Here is an 18537-nt window from a genome sequence, read left to right on the forward strand (position 1 = left end):
GCAAAGGCTTCACTTTACCCAAGGATTTACTACAATTTCTTTCATTAACTCTTTCTAGTTCATTTAAAAAGTGACCCAATTTGTACAAGCCCAGCAAAGTAGTGCATTGGATAGAGACAGCCTTGGAGTCTTTTGTCTGGACACAGACACTTAACTGTGTGACCCTGGGCAAGTCATTTAACTTCTCCTAACTCAGTTTTCTCAACTGTAAAACGGAGAGAAAAACAGTACCCACTTCCCAAAGTTGTTGTGAGGATATGGTATCCAATGTCCAAATACAGATTGTTTGAGTAACATAAGACCCACCAGCAATTTTTTAAATTTATATTTGCTCCTGAATCAAGCTCCACCCCACCTGAGACTCACAATTCTGACTCACTATTGATTTCAGTGAAGCCTAGGGCTGAAATGTTTAAGGCAACAATGAGGGGTCTAGGGAAGAGCTGGGGAGGGAAGGGGCAGAAGTAAAATAGGAAGCAGTACAGGAATGCCTTTCCTCCTTGCCTCCTAGTACCTGGACTCAGGTGGCAAAGAGGGCCCCTGCTGTTCCTTCTCGACAAAGTAAACGGACATCTCAGCCCTCCCTCTCCTGCAGTTCTGGTCCAATTGTTCCTGAACAGATGATTACAGAGATGGAGCATATGGAAACCAAAGTCATCCAGTATTTTTGGATAGTGCTATTACCCCAGGCTTTCCATGGGGGAGGAGAAAGCAAAGAGTTGACATACTGGCTCAGGCAAGCAGCTTCCCATTGTTCACTTAGAAAGGCAAGAGGTCACTCCTTTCCTAGCAAGTTGAAAAAGTAACTTAGCTTCATGTATTTCAGGGAGGATTTTCTTGCTCCCAGTGGGAGATTGAGAAAATAGCAAGAGGTTGGTCAAAATAAGTAAAAGGAGAAAATATTCAGAAGACTGGATAAAACTCAAATTTAGCATACCTTTAGTACTTGACCCATACAGCTAGAAAGGAACATAGAGGTTATTTAGGCCAACCCCCTTATTTTATAAATGAAAAAACTGTGGCCCATGACCAAAGACACACAGCTGGAAGGTAGATTTTAAACCCAGATTTTCTTTCTGAATCTGTTTAGTGCTCTTTCTGCTATACCATGTTGTATTTATGAAGCTCAGGACACTTAGGGAAGAATCAAAGATAAATAGAATCAAACATAGAACTTACAGTTTAGTGAAGGTAATAAGACTCTGCAAATACTATAAAACAAGTCATATAAGGGTGAAGCACAGATCCATACCAAGTGCTATGAGTGATAACTTCTGGTTGAGATCAGGGAAGACTTCATAGAGGAGGTGACATTGGAACCAAATCTTCAGATATAATAGGATCTCAGCAAGTGAAGATTAGGATGGGAGGGATTTGGAAGGAAATTGGAAGAAAGTGCATTCTACTCATAGGGCAACAGAATCAATGCACTGCATTGAGAAGAAGGTAGGTGGGGGGAGTTCAAGAACCATGTATGTACTTCTGTGTGCTAAAATCACAGAATGGGGGCAGCTAGGTGGCGTAGTGGATAAAGCACTTGCCCTGGAGTCAGGAGTACCTGGGTTCAAATCCGATCTCAGACACTTAATAATTTCCTAGCTGTGTGGCCTTGGGCAAGCTACTTAACCCCATTTGCCTTGCAAAAACCTAAAAAGAAGATTCATGAAGAATCTCAGCCATAATAAAAACCTTGACACATGTATTTTATATGAATAAATGATAGCAACACTTTTGTGACAACAAAGAATTGGAAATAAAGCATGTGCTATCAATTCTGAGAATGGCAATCAAATTGTGGAATATAATGGAATATTATTATGCTATAACAAGAAAGAAGGTGAAGAACTCAGAGAAGCAGGGCAGCTAGGTGGCACAGTGGATAGAGCACCGACTCTGGAGTCAGGAGAACCTGAGTTCAAATCTAGCCTCAAACACTTAATAGTCACCTAGCTGTGTGGCCTTGGGCAAACCACTTAACCCCATTACCTTGCAAAAAAAATAATAATTCAGAGAAGGATGGGAAGATTTATATGATACAGAATGAAGTAAGGAGGCGAACAGTATTCAGGAATGACTGCGACAAAATAAATGGAAATAAAAAACAGCAGCAACAAAACTGAATGAAAATAATTTAATGTCCCAGTGTTTAACTGAAAAAGAGACTAGAGCAGAAAAGGTAATACTCATTTGGCTAGTTTTGCTGACATTTTTCTCCTTTTTTATTGTTTGTTTCAAGGAATGACTCTAGATAGGGAGGTATTTGGAAATGAAGGTTATCCGAAAGCAAAAGATGTCAACAAAAATATAAAATTAAACAGCAAGTCCAACTAAAAATGAATGAATGCACATAAAACACAAGGTCACTTAACTCTCCTGAATTACACTAAATCACTGCTCTTTGCAGCAAATTGCTTAGTACTGAATGAGATACAAGTAAGATAGTCCTTACCTTTAATCTTAATAAGTGAGATAGGACTCTTATATAACATTCATAATAAGCATATCAGTTACAGATCAAAGGGCTCTATATAGACCAAGAATAGAAGTCATCATTCACTAAGGGAAATTAGTCTTTATTTGTATATGGGAGCAGCTAGGCGGATAAAGCAGTGGATAGAGCACTGGCTACAAACTATATGACCTTGGACAAGTCACTTCACCCTGATTGCCCCACATCCAGGGCCATCTCCAGTTGTCCTGATTCATATCTAGCCACTGGACCCATATGGTTCTGGAGGAGAAAGTGAGACTGGTAACTTAACACAGCATCCTCTCACTCCAATTCATGTGCTTGTCATGGCATCACCTCCCTGAAGTCATGGTCTTCTTTGAGAATGAAGTACAAAAACATTATAGTGAAGGACTAATGAAATGTTTATTTGAAAGTACTTAATAAATACTGGTTCCTAACTGACAAGTGAAGGGTTAGGGGTAAAGAATAAAATGACCAAGATCTAGGTATAAGAAAATTATTTGGCAGCAGCAATGGAAGAGGATAGAGGAGATGGGAAGACCTGTTAGCAGTCTCCTCTGATTGACCAGGCTACTGCCATGGAGGTCTGTTGGTAGTGGAAATACAGAGGAGGAAACATATGCTTTGCCTTTATAAATCTGAGGCATCATTAATAAGGAATTACTTCTTTTTAACACTTATTTTCCTTGAATGAATGAATGAATTTAGACAAGTATAATCCTACATCTAGGGGGAAGAACCTTACTTCATAGCAGACTCTGAGAAATTCACACCTTCTTCCAGCCTCATAGTTAACACCACACCCATCTCCATTGCCTTAGGGAGGATTTGACCTTGAAGTCTTTGTAGGATTGCCAGATTATTATTTCAAATCTCTGTTCACCTGTGTCTCTGGAAGATGTCTTTGACTTACATCTCAGGTGAGGCATTCTAGTCTATTCACTAATCTTTATCCAACTACTTCTTGCCTTGCCTTTTCCTCTAGCCTAGAGCTCTCATTTCTAAATGAATCCCTCCGTTCTCTCTCTCTCTCTCTCTCTCTCTCTCTCTCTCTCTCTCTCTCTCTCTCTCTCTCTCTCTCTCTCTCTCTCTCTCCCCTCCCCCCACCCACCACTCTCAGTCATTAAGGTTTTCAACTGCTGGGTGACATGCTGGAAAGATGCCATAGCCTTTCACCTTTGGAACTCTGGGTTCAGATCCATTTTAGGCACAATTGAAAACGAATGTGATGATCTCATCTCACTGAAGCTCCTTGCAATCTGCTGTAATTGGTCTGACTGTCCCCTGGGGGCCTGCAGGTCATGGCTGAGGTGTATTGAAAGAGCAGTTTAGGACACTGGCAGGGCTGACACCTAGTTCAGATCAGCATAAACAGACTCATAGGGCTCCCTGATTTCATCCTTCTGCTAGAAAGGATAGGATTTTTGTGGGAGGGGGTGGAAATGGCATTTCAGACATGGGGGAGGAGGCCAAAAAAGAAGGGAAATGAAAGAAGTTGAGAGGGCAGGGAAGAGGCTAAGGGAAAGAAGATTGCAGGAGAGAAGAAAGGGGAACAGAAGGGAGAGGTGGGACAGGAGTGAGAAAAGGTTGGAAAGGGTAGGGTCTGGGATTGGAAACCTGGAGGAAGAAGAGAAGGTTGTAGAGCCAACAGAGGGACAGTTGGTAGGGGAGAAAGGAAATTGAAAAAACTAACCAGTCATGTTTGCCCTCCACCAGTCTTCTCAGTAGGCCCCAGGAACACCTTCCATTTACCCCTCCCTTGAATTAGCTATTCTCTACCTGCTCACTACAATTGATTCTTACCTCACCAAACTCTAGGATCTTTGATGGAGAAAAATATCACATGTCTTAATCAAAGAAACAAAAACATAACTGTCCTTAAAGAGATGAAGATTGTGAGTTCAGGAAAACTTTTTTTTTTTCAGTTTTCTCTTTCACCTGATTTTTAAATGAAGCTATGCTGATGGCTCTTCCTATTTTCCATAAGACTCCTTAGGAAATCCTGAGGGGCTTGAAGATTGAGGGTATATGTCTTACATATGGGGGGGTAACTAAAGATAGCAGAGTCTGTGTGTCTGTTTTACATGCATGTATAAATAGGTTATACACAGAGAGAGAGACAGAGGATAAAAACAGATGGAAGACTAAGCCTGGAAATGTGCCCATCACTCTTAAATCAAACTGTACAGCTTGAGAGTAAGCTGTACAGTAGCAGGAGGATGCAGCAAAAATTTTCATTCACAAGCTCTGGTAACTACTCTATGGAAATAGAAACAAACACATCAATATGGTCTTTCCCATAATGTGTTTGCATTTGTTCCAGAAACACTTCCAAAGAAAGTGAGCTAACCAGATTCTGATTTATTTTTAGGATGGTTTTAGTGGAAAAGGGGAGGGCTCAAGTTGCTGACATGAATTGTGTGACCAGATGATTTTTGTGTCTCCTAGCAGAGCATTAGACTAGAATTCAGGAGACTTGGGTTCTAGTTATTAAAGATGAATTGGGTTACCTTGGCTTTGAAGAACAACATAATGAACCCCTTTCTCCCTCCTTTGTAGATGTGGGGTTCTGTGGTTGTGGTGATTTTGCTTATACTGATTCAGTTGATATCTTGGTTAGTTTTGATGAACTGAATTTTTTCTCTTTGATTTTTTTTCCAAAAAGATGACTCACTGGCATAGAGGAAGTCTATTAGAAAATAAATGTTATATAAAAACAAGATCTCAATAAAAAACATTTTTATATATTTATTGAATCCTCCTGGTAGGAATCATTGTAGGTGTTAAAAAAAAAAATTAGACACGATCCCTGTCCTCAGGGAGCATACAATCCACTAGGGGAGACAGGTCAGAGATACCTGAAAAGATAACTAATAACATAAAACAATGTTTTTCCAAGGACTAAGTGAAGGGGGAGTCATACATTAAACAAGATGGTTCCAAAAAAGGCAATAGAATTGGAATCGAGATCTGGGCTCAAATCTCACTTTGGATTTTTGTTAGCTGATTTCATTGCTGTGGGATCTCTTTCTCCCATTCATTTGTAACTCAGTTGATTGATTATTGGCAGGACTCTCTCCTGGGTTCATGTGGCCACAGAACCCATCACCAGGAAGCCCCCTCCCTTGAAGATGATTCTCTTTAAAAACTAGACTTGTTCTTGGATAACAAAAAATTCATGTCCTCTGATATAAACCCAGTTTTTCCCTATGTTTAAGGTTTGCAAAGCACTTTCTTTTTCAACATCAATATGAAGTCATTTATTACAGGACATGCTGAGATAGACTTTTCCTCTTTGGTTGGACTGGGCCAGAGCTTGAACTTACACTTAAGTAATGTTAGAATGGTACTTTCATGGGGTTTTTATTAGGATGAATATTATTACTAATAAATCTGCTTCTGTTGCCTACCTTTAGGGACACCCATTTATCATGCAGTACAATGATGGGAATGCTGAAGTGGTCTCCATGTGGGTGTGCAGGATGCTAGAGGAGAGACGGACCCAGCAGGGGCCTCAATGAACAAGGATATCCCAGAAAGGAAATCCTGCCACTGATTTTTTAAAAAAACAAGCCTGCAACCTGGATCATCATTATGTTCACTACACAGCATTGTTTCTGAACACCAGAAGAACCTTGGTGAGCATCTGTACCTCCAAGTCAGAGAGAATTCGTCAGACTTCCCTGTGGCCTTCTCTGCTGTCTCACTAACCTTCAGGGACACCACCTACAGCCAGAGGTCAGCCGTTTGGGCGGCCCAATGTGTCCGGTTCAGCCCTATGAAATTACTGATCGTGAATCTTTTGCTATCACGTAAATGACAAAGTAATGGCCCCGGGGAGCCTGGATACTCCTGTTTCCTTTATGGCCTTTTCTGATATTTCTTGGCTTTATCGTATTTTTTTAAAAATGCAAAAGGTATGGGGGTGGGGGAGGGGAAAGCATTGGAACTCCCAGGAAGAGGAAAGCTTCAGTGTGTCATATAAGGACAATAAAAGCATTACAACTATCTAACCACCTCATTTAAGTTTTGTTGTGTCTTCTCTCCCAAGCATAGATGAGGCTGGGCATCTGAGAACACTTAGAATGGGAGAGGCCTGAAAAGGACTTGAGATTAATCAATCCAGTCCACAGGATTATTCTGGACCAAGTATATTAGATGCATGTGCACACACAAGAGTGAGACCATTCCTGTCCTCATAGAGTTTATATTCTACAGAAGTGGTAGACAAAGAAGGGAGCTTTGGTCTAAGTACCCAGAGAGACCGTGGGTAGTTTGCCATATTTCCAGTTACCATTTTCCATTTGCAATGGTAGTATTGATTTGATGATTCAGAGACTTCAGAAGAGTAAATTCAGCTTGCCCTGAAACAGAAGTTCGGGAGAATCTGGTGTCCTGGAAAATGACCAGATGGGATACAAAACATGGTCTGGGTGCAGTTGGATAGGTTGATTGAGATAGAGATTTACCTAGTTCTACCCAGCATTTGGCAGAAGAGGAAAGAAAGCCTGGGAGAAGTGATTTGCTCATAGTCACCAGAGTTAGTTTGCAAAGGTTAGCAAAGCTGGCCAAGCCTTTTGATTTTTATCTATTCTTCCTACTAAAGCATGCAGCTGTATTCAGTATCAACTTTTCAATTTTCTACTGACTCCTTACTAGATTTTGCCCTAAATATGTGCATATATATAAATATATCCATACATATGCATGTATACATGTGTATGTGTGTATTTATGTGAATAAACACATATAGACACAGATATATGCAATATAGACTAGAGAAAGAAATGGCAAACCACTCCAGGTATCTTTGTGAAGAAAACCCTATGGACAGTATTAGCAGGCTAAAGTCTATGAAATCATAAAGAATCTGATATAACTAAAATACTGAGCAATAACATAAAGATATATATCTATATAAATACACAAATATTTAATAGCATTCTGAGATGAGATCCATAGCCTTCACTAGATCATCAAAGGAATCTATGTCCCAAGAAAGGTTAAGAACCCTTGATTTAAAGCCACAAAGAAGGAAGAAAAGCAACTGAAACATTCAAAAATTTATGGGTGATAAAATCCTAGAAAGGAACCAGTAAAGAAAAAAAATCAATCTTCTGAAATGTCTACACACAAATGTCCCAAAGAGGGACTTGAGTTCCTAATGTAAGGAGGAAAATTCAATCTCTAGCATGCTGAGATTTGATGGGATTTCTTAAGGTTAAGAAGAAGCACAGCTTTAGTCTCATGCTTCAGAAAAGACAGTCCAGGAAGGATGGAATATGTTCAAAAATGAAATTCTGAAGACACAAAATGGAAACAATTCCATTGGGGAAGGGAAAAAAATAGGATTTGTTTGAAGAGACAAGTGTAGATGCACAAGAAATCCAACAATCTAGGAGCTTAGGGAAAAAAAGAAATGTACAAAAGATGGAAGAAAGACCAGGTTACAGAAGAAGACCAAGAGTATATATAGCATAGTCCTATCAAAATAGTGTTAAGAGTGGGGAAACTCTTAATAATCCAAGACACTGAGAGAAACAAAAGACAACAAAAGGCTGGCTTATTTGTTTAACTATATGGGGGGGGGCAGAGAAACAAAAAAAAAGGCTAGGACCTTTATTTGAGGTGAATGAGACAATAATAGATAGCAAAATAGAAGGCAAAACTGATTCAGTTCTTTATTTCTGTTTTCTCTTTATATTAAAAATGATGGGGGCGGCTAGGTGGCGTAGTGGATAAAGCACCGGCCTTGGAGTCAGGAGTACCTGGGTTCAAATCTGGTCTCAGACACTTAATAATTACCTAGCTGTGTGGCCATGGGCAAGCCACTTAACCCCATTTACCTTGCAAAAATCTAAAAAAAAAAAAAATGATGGGGGGAGGAGAGGAGGAAATGACTGGAAGTTGATATCTATAAGTAAAGAGATAGTAAGGGAGCACTAGCTGCACGTGATAAAATCAAGTTAATTGGTCCAAGAGAAAACTACATCCTCAGGTCCTGAAAAAGCTGAAAATCATCAGTAGCATTTGGAACAAGTTTGGAGAATGACAAATGTCTCAATTTTCAAAACAGGAAAGAAAAGTCTACAAACTATAGACCATGAGTTTGATTTAGTTTCCTAGGAATATTCTGGAATAATTAAAGAGATGATTGGCAAACAACCAGAAAGAGAAACAGTGATTACAAAGAGCTAGCTGGTATGATCTCATTTAGAATAGGTCCTGCCACCACTAAAGAATGTTTGGGGGGCAGTTAGGTGGCACAGTGGATAGGGCACTGGCCCTGGATTCAGGAGGACCTGAGTTCAAATTTGACACTTAATAATTACTAGCTGTGTGACCCTGGGCAAGTCACTTAACCCCATTATCTTGCAAAAAAAATTAAAAAATAATGAAGAAGGGGGCAGCTAGGTGGCGCAGTGGATAAAGCACCAGCCCTGGAGTCAGGAGTACCTGGGTTCAGATCCAGTCTCAGACACTTAATAATTACCTAGATGTGTGGCCTTGGGCAAGTCACTTAACCCCATTGCCTTGCAAAAAAAAAAAACCCTAAAAAAAATAATGAAGAATGTTGCCATCAACTAACAGGGGGGGAGGGATTCAGGGGACAGACTGGGATATACATTTTCATTCTGACATGTGGATTTATTGTATTGCTTGATTATGCATATTGGATACCAAAGAAGGTTGTTGTTTTAATGTTTTTAATTTGTGTAGAGGATCTTGGAGGGACAGAAGTTGTAGGGATGTTGTATATCCTCCCTAAAAAACAGAAAAAGAAAAGAGAATCATTGTAGCATTTTTTTAATGTCCTAAAGAAAACAAAGGTTCAGAAGAAAACAGACAAATAGGACAGCTTTGAAACTAACATGTTCAATTTATTTGTCTTTATAAAAATGTAAGCTGAGTATAATAGAGAATCATGGTTATATGTACAATCCTTATTGTCTTTTCAGTGTCTATGAAAATGCTCTATTTGATTACATCTGTCAAATACAGAATAACAGAAAATGAAAATTCTTTTAAAAGAGCATGTCATGACAGACTAACCTCATTTCCTATTTTGACAGGATTGCTAAACTAGTAGATAAGGAGAATGTTATAGATATAGTTTACCTAGATTTTAACAGAGCTATTGATAATGTATATCATTTTCCTGGGGAAGATGGAGAAATGTGAAATCAATGGATTGAGAACTGGTTGGATCACTGGACTCGAGTAGTTGTTAATGATTCAGTGTCAGTGTGACAGAAGGTATCCAACAGAATACTCCAGGGATGTGTAGTTAGCCCTGTGCTATTTAACATTTTTATCAATGACAAATAAAGATATAGATAGCATGTTCATCACATCTGCAGATGAGAAATTTAGGATGCAAAAGAGTCTTGCTAGGCTAGAGCACTGGTCTGAATTTAATGAGATGAAATTCATTGGCAGAGGGAGGATGAAAAGTCCTTGGGATGGGGAAAAAAAAAAACCCAGCTCTCAACTATGAGATAGGGAAGGGATGGACAAGCAACCATTTTTTGTAAACGATCTAGGGGTCTTAAGAGACTGCAAGCTCAAAATGAGTCATCAGTGTAATATGGCAGCCAGAAAAACTAATGTGATCTTGGACTGCATTAAGATGATCATAACATCCAAGATCAGGGAGGTGAGAATCCCATTATATTTTTCCATCCTCAGACCTCCTACTTTCTGGATTCCATAATTTAAAGAAAACAGTATCCCACCCAGCTCCCTCAAGTAGAAATTACTGACCAAGTATCCATCTGCTTTAGCACAAGTTTTCTTCTACAAATGAAATCATAGTTCTAGTCCCAGTTCCAAATTTGACATGTACTTTTTCTCAGGTTCTCCCATCAAGCAATTCAGATGGAACTAAAAGTTACAGTAGCTTTCTATATGTGAGCATGTGTGTGTGTGTGTGTGTGTGTGTGTGTGTGTGTGTGTGTGTATGTGTGTGTGTGTTTTGTTGGAGGGTAGGGTGGTTGACTGGTGCCAAATATCCTTGTGCATGCTTTCAATATATCAAGGAGCTGTATTTCATCCTCTTCTAAGGTCTCTTTTCTTGACAATCACACCTCACTTTTCAATTCCTCAATGTCCTTATCTGTCAAATGGGGGTTATCTCACACAAGTACTTGGAGATCATTAAGAAAGAATGTGGCTAAAAGGGCACATATCAGCCTTTTCTGCTTTTCTTTAAATACCTCTACTTATCAGAAGTAGAGGTGATTAAGAAATCTCTACTTAACTCCCTCAGGACTCCACACTAGCCCATAGATTCTTTTTGGTTTGTTTTGGATTTTTTTTGTAGACAAACTGAGTTAAGTGACGTGCCTAGGATCATAGATTTAAATGTAGTTTTTTCTGATTCCAGGACCAGTATTCTATCCACTGCATATAACTTGACCCAAAACTTCTTTTTTGTTGTTGTTTTTTCAATGCAATGGGGTTAAAGTGATTTGCCTAAGGTCGAACAGCTAGGTAATTAAGTGTCTGAGGTGGGATTTGAACTCAGGTCCTCCTAACACCTACATATACTGTACATTTTTCAAAACTGGAGATACAGACAGAGGTGAAATCATACTTGCCCTCAAGGAGCTTACATTCTGTTGGTGCAGTTGCAATATCTCCATGATCTGTCATTTTTGTGGGAAGGTTCAAATACATTTCAGCACCATAGGAAAGGTGAATAAATTGAAGCCAGATGAGCTGGATTCAAATTCCAACTTTGAAGCCTTTAAGTTGTGTTACCTTGAGCAAGTCACTTAATCTTTTGGGGCTTCAGTTTCCTCATCTATAAAAATAAGGGGATGATATTGAATGACCATTAATATCTCTTCCAAGTCTAAGCCCATGATCCTCTAGAATACTGTAGGATTTACAAAGAACATTCCTCAAAACAAACTTATGGAATAGGGCATAGAACTATTGCTATTCCATTTTACAGATGAGAAAACTGAGGCTTAGAGAAATTAGATGACTTGCCAATGGTCACACTTTTATTAAGTGTCAGAGCCAGATCTCTTGAGTTCAAATCCTATCAGCACCCATTCCAACATGCCATATAGATTAAAAACTGGATTTCCTTTGGGTGATGGAAGTAGATAATGCAGTTTAGGGAAAAGAACTGTTATTGTGTGCCTATACTGAATAATAATTCAGAATTGATGAAACTGAAGAAAGACATTGAGGGATTAAATAGTGAGGTGTGTTTGTCAAGCTGAAAAGAGACCTTAGAAGAGGAAGTTTATACAAGGATGAAATTAGATATATTAAGGGATGGAGCTCCCCTTGCAGCTTCTTGGTGGCAAAGTAGATACAGTGATAGGAGTCAGAAAGTCCTGAATTCAAATGTGACCCTGGGCCAACATTTCACTTTTGTTTGTTTATATTCCTTGGTAAAATGGGAATAACAATAGCAGCTACATCCCAGGGTTGCTGCTATAAGATATTCTGTTCAGATGAGATATTTGTAACTTGCTTAGCACATACCTGACTCAGCATAGGCATTTAAAGAACTTTTGTTTCCTTCCTTCTTTCCTTTGTCCCCCCACCCACCCACCCACCCAAGCTTAGGAATGAGAACCAACAAAATGATCTCTTTCCTTCACCTCTCATCTGGGACAATGTGGCCCATAGTCTGACCCAAATGAGAATATGTTCCATGGAAACTAATGGTCTTCATAAAGGGATATTCACCCCCACTTGTATTAAAGTCTGTCAAGTCTATATTCCCCCCCATTCAAGGTCAAGGCTGACCTTATAGCTTAATAGAATAAGTCACCTATGTGATACTAATTGATTTAAGGGCCGAGGACTCACAGGAAACAGCAAGGTACCACTTACCCAGATATTCCCCTATCATAACTTTTGCTTGAAGTAAATTCAGTTTTGTCATCCCTGATGTGTGTGTGTGTGTGTGTGTGTGTGTGTGTGTTGTGTGTGTGTGTGAAGGAAAGAAGGAAGATATATATGTACATATATGTATGTATGTATGTATATTGTTATTACCACTTCAATATTATGGAAAAACTTCTTGGAGAAAAAAGAAATAAAGAAAAGGGATGGTGGCTGGGTTCTTGAGTGCTGAACAGAAGTGTAAAACTGGAAGCAGCAAAGAGAAACCTTGCCAGATTTGAAATGTTGTTGACCGTGTGCCCATGGTAGATTTCTAAGAGCCCCTGGCAGCAGTGGCAGAAACTGCAAGTGTAAACAACTGCTTACTCACCTCCTCTTCCATGAAATCCTCAAATATTTTCAAGAAAACTGGGAGCAGGGCAGGAGAGGGAGGGAGCATCAAGCGCTGATTGAAACAGACAGATCTCTCTGCACTGAAACAAAGCAAAGCGAGCAGAACTAGAAGGACTATTTCCACAATGACACAAATATCATAGAGCAAAATAACTTTGAAAGACTTTGGAACTCTGACTGATGCAAAGATAAATTATGAGGCCAGAAGACTGAAGATAAAATACACCTCTCACCTCCTGCCAGAGAGTAGAAGAACTTAAAATGCAGAGACATGCATGCACTTTTGGGCAAGGTCTTTCTAGGTATTTGTTTTGCTGGACTATGCATCTATATGATGAAGGTTTTATTTTTCAAACTTTCCTCCCCTTCCCCAATTGGAGGGGTCAGTGGAAGGGACATATTATGAATAAATAAAAAGTTAATAATCTTATTTTTTATAGTTCACAACTAGTGAACTATCTTGGTAGCTAAGTAATAAAGTGGTTAGAACTCTAGGCCTGGAGTCAGGAAGACCTGAATTCAAATTTGGCTTCATTTACTTGCTAGTTTTGAGATCTTGGAGAAATTTGGAGCCTCTCCTTACCTCAGTTTCCTCTGTAAAATGATGATATAATAGTACCTACTTCCCAGGGTTGTTGGGGGGGATCAAATGAGATTATTATAAAACTCTAACACATTGCATCATAAGCACTGTATAATTGTCTTCTTGTCGTCCAGTTGTTCATTTGTCTTCCAATCTTCACAACCCAGTAGACAATACTGTCTGTGGGGTTTTCTTAGCAAAGATACTGAAGTGGTCTGCCATTTCCTCCTCCAGTGGATTAAGCCCAACAGAGGTAAGGTGACTTGCCCAGGGTCACCCATCTAGTAAGTATCTGAGGCCAGATTTGAAATTTGAACTCAGGTTTTCCTGATTCCAGGCCCTGTGCTCCACTCACTGAGCCATCTAGCTCTCCCCAAATAAATGTTAGTTCTTGTTATTATCATCATCATCTCAGGCACTGTTCTGCTTCCAGTGAGAGCAGGAAGGTCACTTAACCAACTGAAGTAGATTATAATGTATGGAAGACACAGCAGTCCCACGACCACGTGAGGAATTTTCTGCTGAGCAACTGCAAATATTAGCTGTGACTTTAGATAGACTCTGGAAAAGACTTAGTTTCCTCCCTTAGAGGTATCATTTGTCTTGTTCTGAAGCCTCGAAATCGCAGGCATGAACTTATAGACTAAAGTTTGTCTTAATTGCTCTTGTGTCACCGCCTCTCTGGCAGATAACAGCACAATGAATGAGTCGATGGGGCTGATCCCTCTAGGTCCTTCTTCTAAAGTGAGACAAATTTCTCTCCTTTGAGCCAAACAGTCTATAGGCAGCTCTTTCATTTATTTATCTCCCTAACAGTTTGCATTAGCTTGCAATGGATAAAAAGTCTCACCGTCCTCAGACTTAGTTAAAAAAAAAAAAAGTCAGGCAAAGCAGAGAGATTTGCTTACTGGGGAAGAGGAAAGGAAATGGGATAGGAATAGACAGAGAAGAGACTGGAAAGAAATAAGAGGAGAAAGGTGGAGAATGTAAACTCCTTGAGATCAGGACTAAGATTTTTTTGGGGGGGAGGGTACCTTTCTATCAGGAACTAATTGTTATTGGTTTTGTTGTTAAGTTGTGTCTGACTGTTCTTTTCTTGGCAAAGATACCATAATGGTTTGTGATTCCTTCTATAGCAGATTAAGGCAAACAGTTTATATATGACTTACATAGAGCTACAGTCTGAATCAGAATCTGAATTCAGGTCTTCCTGATTCCTAGCCCAACACGCTGTACATTTAGGCCCCAACCTCCTGCTTCCTTCCTTTAAGGAAACAATCCCCCAGGCAGCTAGGTGGCACAGTAGATAGAGCACCAACCCTGGAGTCAGCAGAACCTGAGTTCAAATCTGTCCTCAGACACTTAATAATTACCTGGTTGTGTGAACCTGGACAAGTCACTTAACTCCATTGCCCTGCCCCCCACAAAGGAAGCAATCTCCCTAGGAGAAGAATGGAAGAAGTTAGAGATATTTGCCTCCTTTCAAGCCATTTAATGACATCCCAGACTACAAGGCAGTTCAATTCCAGGCCTTCTGAACCCAAAGCCAATCAACACAAGTAAATTTAATTCTCAGAGCCTGAAGGGATGGGTGTGTTTGTGGATGGGTGTGTGTGTGTGTGTGTGTGTGTGTGTGTGTGTGTGTTGTTGTATTGTGTGGGGGAGAGGGCATTTGATCTTTTCTTTCATCATCGGGGAATGAGGGAGGGTAAAAGAAGAAGCATCAAGCTTTGCAGTCAAAAAAGACCAAAATTGGAAAACCTTGACTTTTAGAAAATGTAAAAATCAATTAGCCCCTTAGCCTCAATTTCCTGTCTCGTAAAATGGGGCTAATAACACTTATGATACTAGGTTCTCAGAGTTGCTGTAGAGAATATTTTTGTATTTTAGACTCAACTTGTGTCAAAAGTGATCTTTCTAAAGTACTCTGTTGCCCTCCCATATAATATGCTCCAGTGCCTCCCTCTTACCTCCAGGATCCACTATAAAACCCTTTGTTAACTGCCTCCCCCCCACAATCTTCATAGTGATCTTATACATACCTAAGTTCCTCAACCAGTACTCCTAGTGTCCTTTGTCATCCTCAAACATTATTCTCCATTCAGGTCCTAGCGTTTTCTCTGACAGTCCCCCATGTGTGGAATGTTCTCTCTTCTCATCTCTATGCCTTACTTCTCCCTCCAAGTCCCAGCTATCCCACCTTCTGCATAAAGCCATTCTTGTTCCCTCTTGATTCTAGTGCCTTCCCTCTGTTGATTCTCTCCAATTTATTGGGTACATTGTTTGTGTATACTTATTTTATGTTATCTCGCCCATTAGACTGTGATCTCCTTAAGAACAGGGACTGTCTTTACTTAGTGAACTATCTGATACCCAATAGGTCCTTCATGGTTATTGACTGATTTCATTAGCACAAGAAACTCCCAGTGAAGGAAATTCTTCTGCCAATGCAGAGCAACCCTCGCCTTGCAGCATAAAGAATTCCTTAGGGAGAACAATTTATACAATAACAACAATGTAGGGAAAAACAAATTTGAAAAATTTAAGAACTCTGATCAAAACAAAGACCATCCATGATTCCAGAGGGGAATGCTACACACCTCCAGACAAAGAGGTGATGGACCTAAGATGCAAAGTAAGATATACATATTCAGATATGGCCAATACAGGAATTTGTTTTGCTTTATTACTCATTTGTTACAAATATTTTAGAGGTTTTTTTCCTTTCCAATTTGAGGACTAGGGTGGCTGGGAAAGGTTATCCAAAAAGGACAGCAATAAAAGAAAAAAGTGATATTGAAGCATTTTTTTTAAAACCACAGGTAAGAACAGAAAGGAGGCCAGAAAGAATCACAGTTTGGAAAGTTGCATATTACATAAAATACATAATGTTTTAATAAAGTTACATAAAAAAATTTTAATAGAAAAACAATAGAGACACAAGATCCTCGGTTTTATGTACAAGCTTTTTTTTTTCTAGGCTATGGATATAAAAATGCCCACTTTCTTTGATATTTCAATTCAAAATTTAAAAAGAGAAAGAGAGGTTCTCTAGGGGGAATAGTAATGAGAGACTGTGACTCACTCAGGATCATATAGCCAGTATATAAGAAAGACAGATCTTCTTGACTCTGAAGACTGTTATATCCTCAGCATGTAACACCCACCCTCTTAAAATTATACACTACTATATAAATGTGATTGACTTACTATTTAATTTTACTCCTTCTGGAAAAAGATTCCTAAGTCTAACCTTTCCCAACCTCTCTCCACACCTGCCTTCCCTTCCCCCACCTCCATTACACACACACACCCCCTCCCTTTGGCTGATCTCCATTCAGTCCCTTTACGTGACTAATATTCCTTCATCTTAAGAGAGTAAATGCTTGTGCTAAATGAGAACATAGCCCAAAGCAAAGAATCTTCAAATTTTCCATTTAACTTCATTTCTTTCAGTATTGGGGAAAGAAGGGGGGGGGGAGAAGCTGGCGATTTATAAGCTCCAGAATTCCACAGATTTCATCCAGGAGGCAGTGAGAGAATTGGAAAGCTTTAATGCTATTGAAACATTAAAGGAACCATTGCTGGGCCTAAGGAACTAGGGTACTGCAGCCCCTCTTCTACTCTCTCATGGACCACTTTAGTACTGGTTCCAAGTAAGCAGCCCAATCTAGCTCAATTCTAATGGGCCCAGTCTCTAGTGATTGAGGGAGGGAACCCTGAATGCTCACATTTTTTGGCTTATTAAACTTCCATCTTAGTGTCTTGGATAAAAATTATTCAAAGCTTATGTTTAGGCCTCATTTCTAGATCTCCCCAAAGGAGGGAGTAAAAAGGAACTCAACCTACAATGTGATAAAGGTATGGGACATGTATTTTATTTCAATACAGAGCAGAAATACTAAATATAAAAGATTCACAATTTGCTAGAGAGGCTGATATTTAAATTCTGTCAAAACACAAAGGAATTTGCAGAACTACGGACTGGACATTTTTCAAATCTTCTCTACTCCATCTCCCTCAAAGTCCATAGGTATCAAGCCAGACCAGGGGCTCAGTCTCCTCTTCTTGTGGTCATCTTCCACAATGAGGAAACTTCCCTTGCTGCTGATTTTACTCATGGGGCTCAGGACCTGCGGGACTTTCCAAATACCTCCAAGCTGTACACGACACATCCATCTTTATGATTCAACCACCGGTAAAAATGGTTATTCACGGAAATCCTCCCACTCCAGTGACTTAATTGCTGGAATTATGTTTAGCCTCTTATTTAGCTCTCTCATTTAAGCCAGGATCCCAGGTCACCCTCACTAGCTTGGGGGAAAGGCCAGGAAAACTACTTTAGAGGAACAGATGATCAGGACTCCTAAAAACTAAAAAGTAAACTTTCAAATAAAATAACCAGACCAGACCAAGCAGAAAATCTTTGGGGTATGAAATCTGAATAACAGATCTAGCCCAAATCTAGGCTAAAGTGAGGGGATGGGGGAGTAGAGAAAGGAAAGGATGATTGTTCAGATGATCAATCAAGCCCTGGGGGTCTCATATCAATTTTTACATACTAGTGTTGGTAAAATATAGGCTCTTCATGGTCAGGAACTATTTTACTTTTATCTCCAATAACCGACATAGTGGTCTGACACATAGTACAGGGTCTGAAACATAGGAAGCACTTCATAAATCCTTGTTTATTTATTGATCAACCTGAAATAGGGATTCATAAATACAATTGTTTCATTCCTCATACACACTCCATGTCCAAGAAGAGGCTAGACTTCTCCCCACTCTCCCCTATATACCCCCCACACACACACATATCAGAAAGTCTGAAATTACTCTCTTTCCCCTGCAAGTCTGTCCTGAATGTTCACTTTTAGTTCATTTTTTAATTTTTTAAAATTTGTGTTCACGTCTGTTTTTACACCCATTTATAGATTTAGCCTTTCCTTTCCCCCTACCCAAAAAGTTGCTTGCTGTTAATTTTAGCCTGATTTTGCTTATAAACAGAATCTTGGACAAGTTCATGATGAAAACAAGACTCATTTCTAATTGTGTATACATATTACCTATATTGAAATCTTGTTTTAAAATTATTACAGTTACTTCAATAAAATGATTAGATTTGTGATCTCCCCTATATGAATACTTCCTCCAACAGTACTGGTTGCAACTGATCCATATCTTCACATTCATGTTCAGTAAATCATTAGATAATAGA

At 39.4% G+C, this 18537-nt stretch overlaps 1 protein-coding gene across 3 annotated transcripts in view; it reads left to right on the forward strand.

Annotated features, from left to right (window-relative positions):
* The window catches only part of MAP2K5 (mitogen-activated protein kinase kinase 5), a 297906-nt gene extending 289853 nt beyond the window's left edge, over window positions 1–8053 (forward strand). For all 3 annotated transcript variants that reach the window (XM_074234472.1, XM_074234473.1, XM_074234475.1), the window contains one exon: window positions 5890–8053. In XM_074234472.1, the coding sequence (XP_074090573.1) occupies window positions 5890–5994 (105 nt within the window). In that variant the 3' untranslated portion in view covers window positions 5995–8053. The remainder of the gene's footprint in view (window positions 1–5889) is intronic.
* The last annotated feature ends 10484 nt before the right edge of the window (window positions 8054–18537 follow it).

Source organism: Macrotis lagotis, chromosome 4, assembly GCF_037893015.1.
Source record: "Macrotis lagotis isolate mMagLag1 chromosome 4, bilby.v1.9.chrom.fasta, whole genome shotgun sequence".
NCBI lineage: Eukaryota > Metazoa > Chordata > Mammalia > Peramelemorphia > Peramelidae > Macrotis > Macrotis lagotis.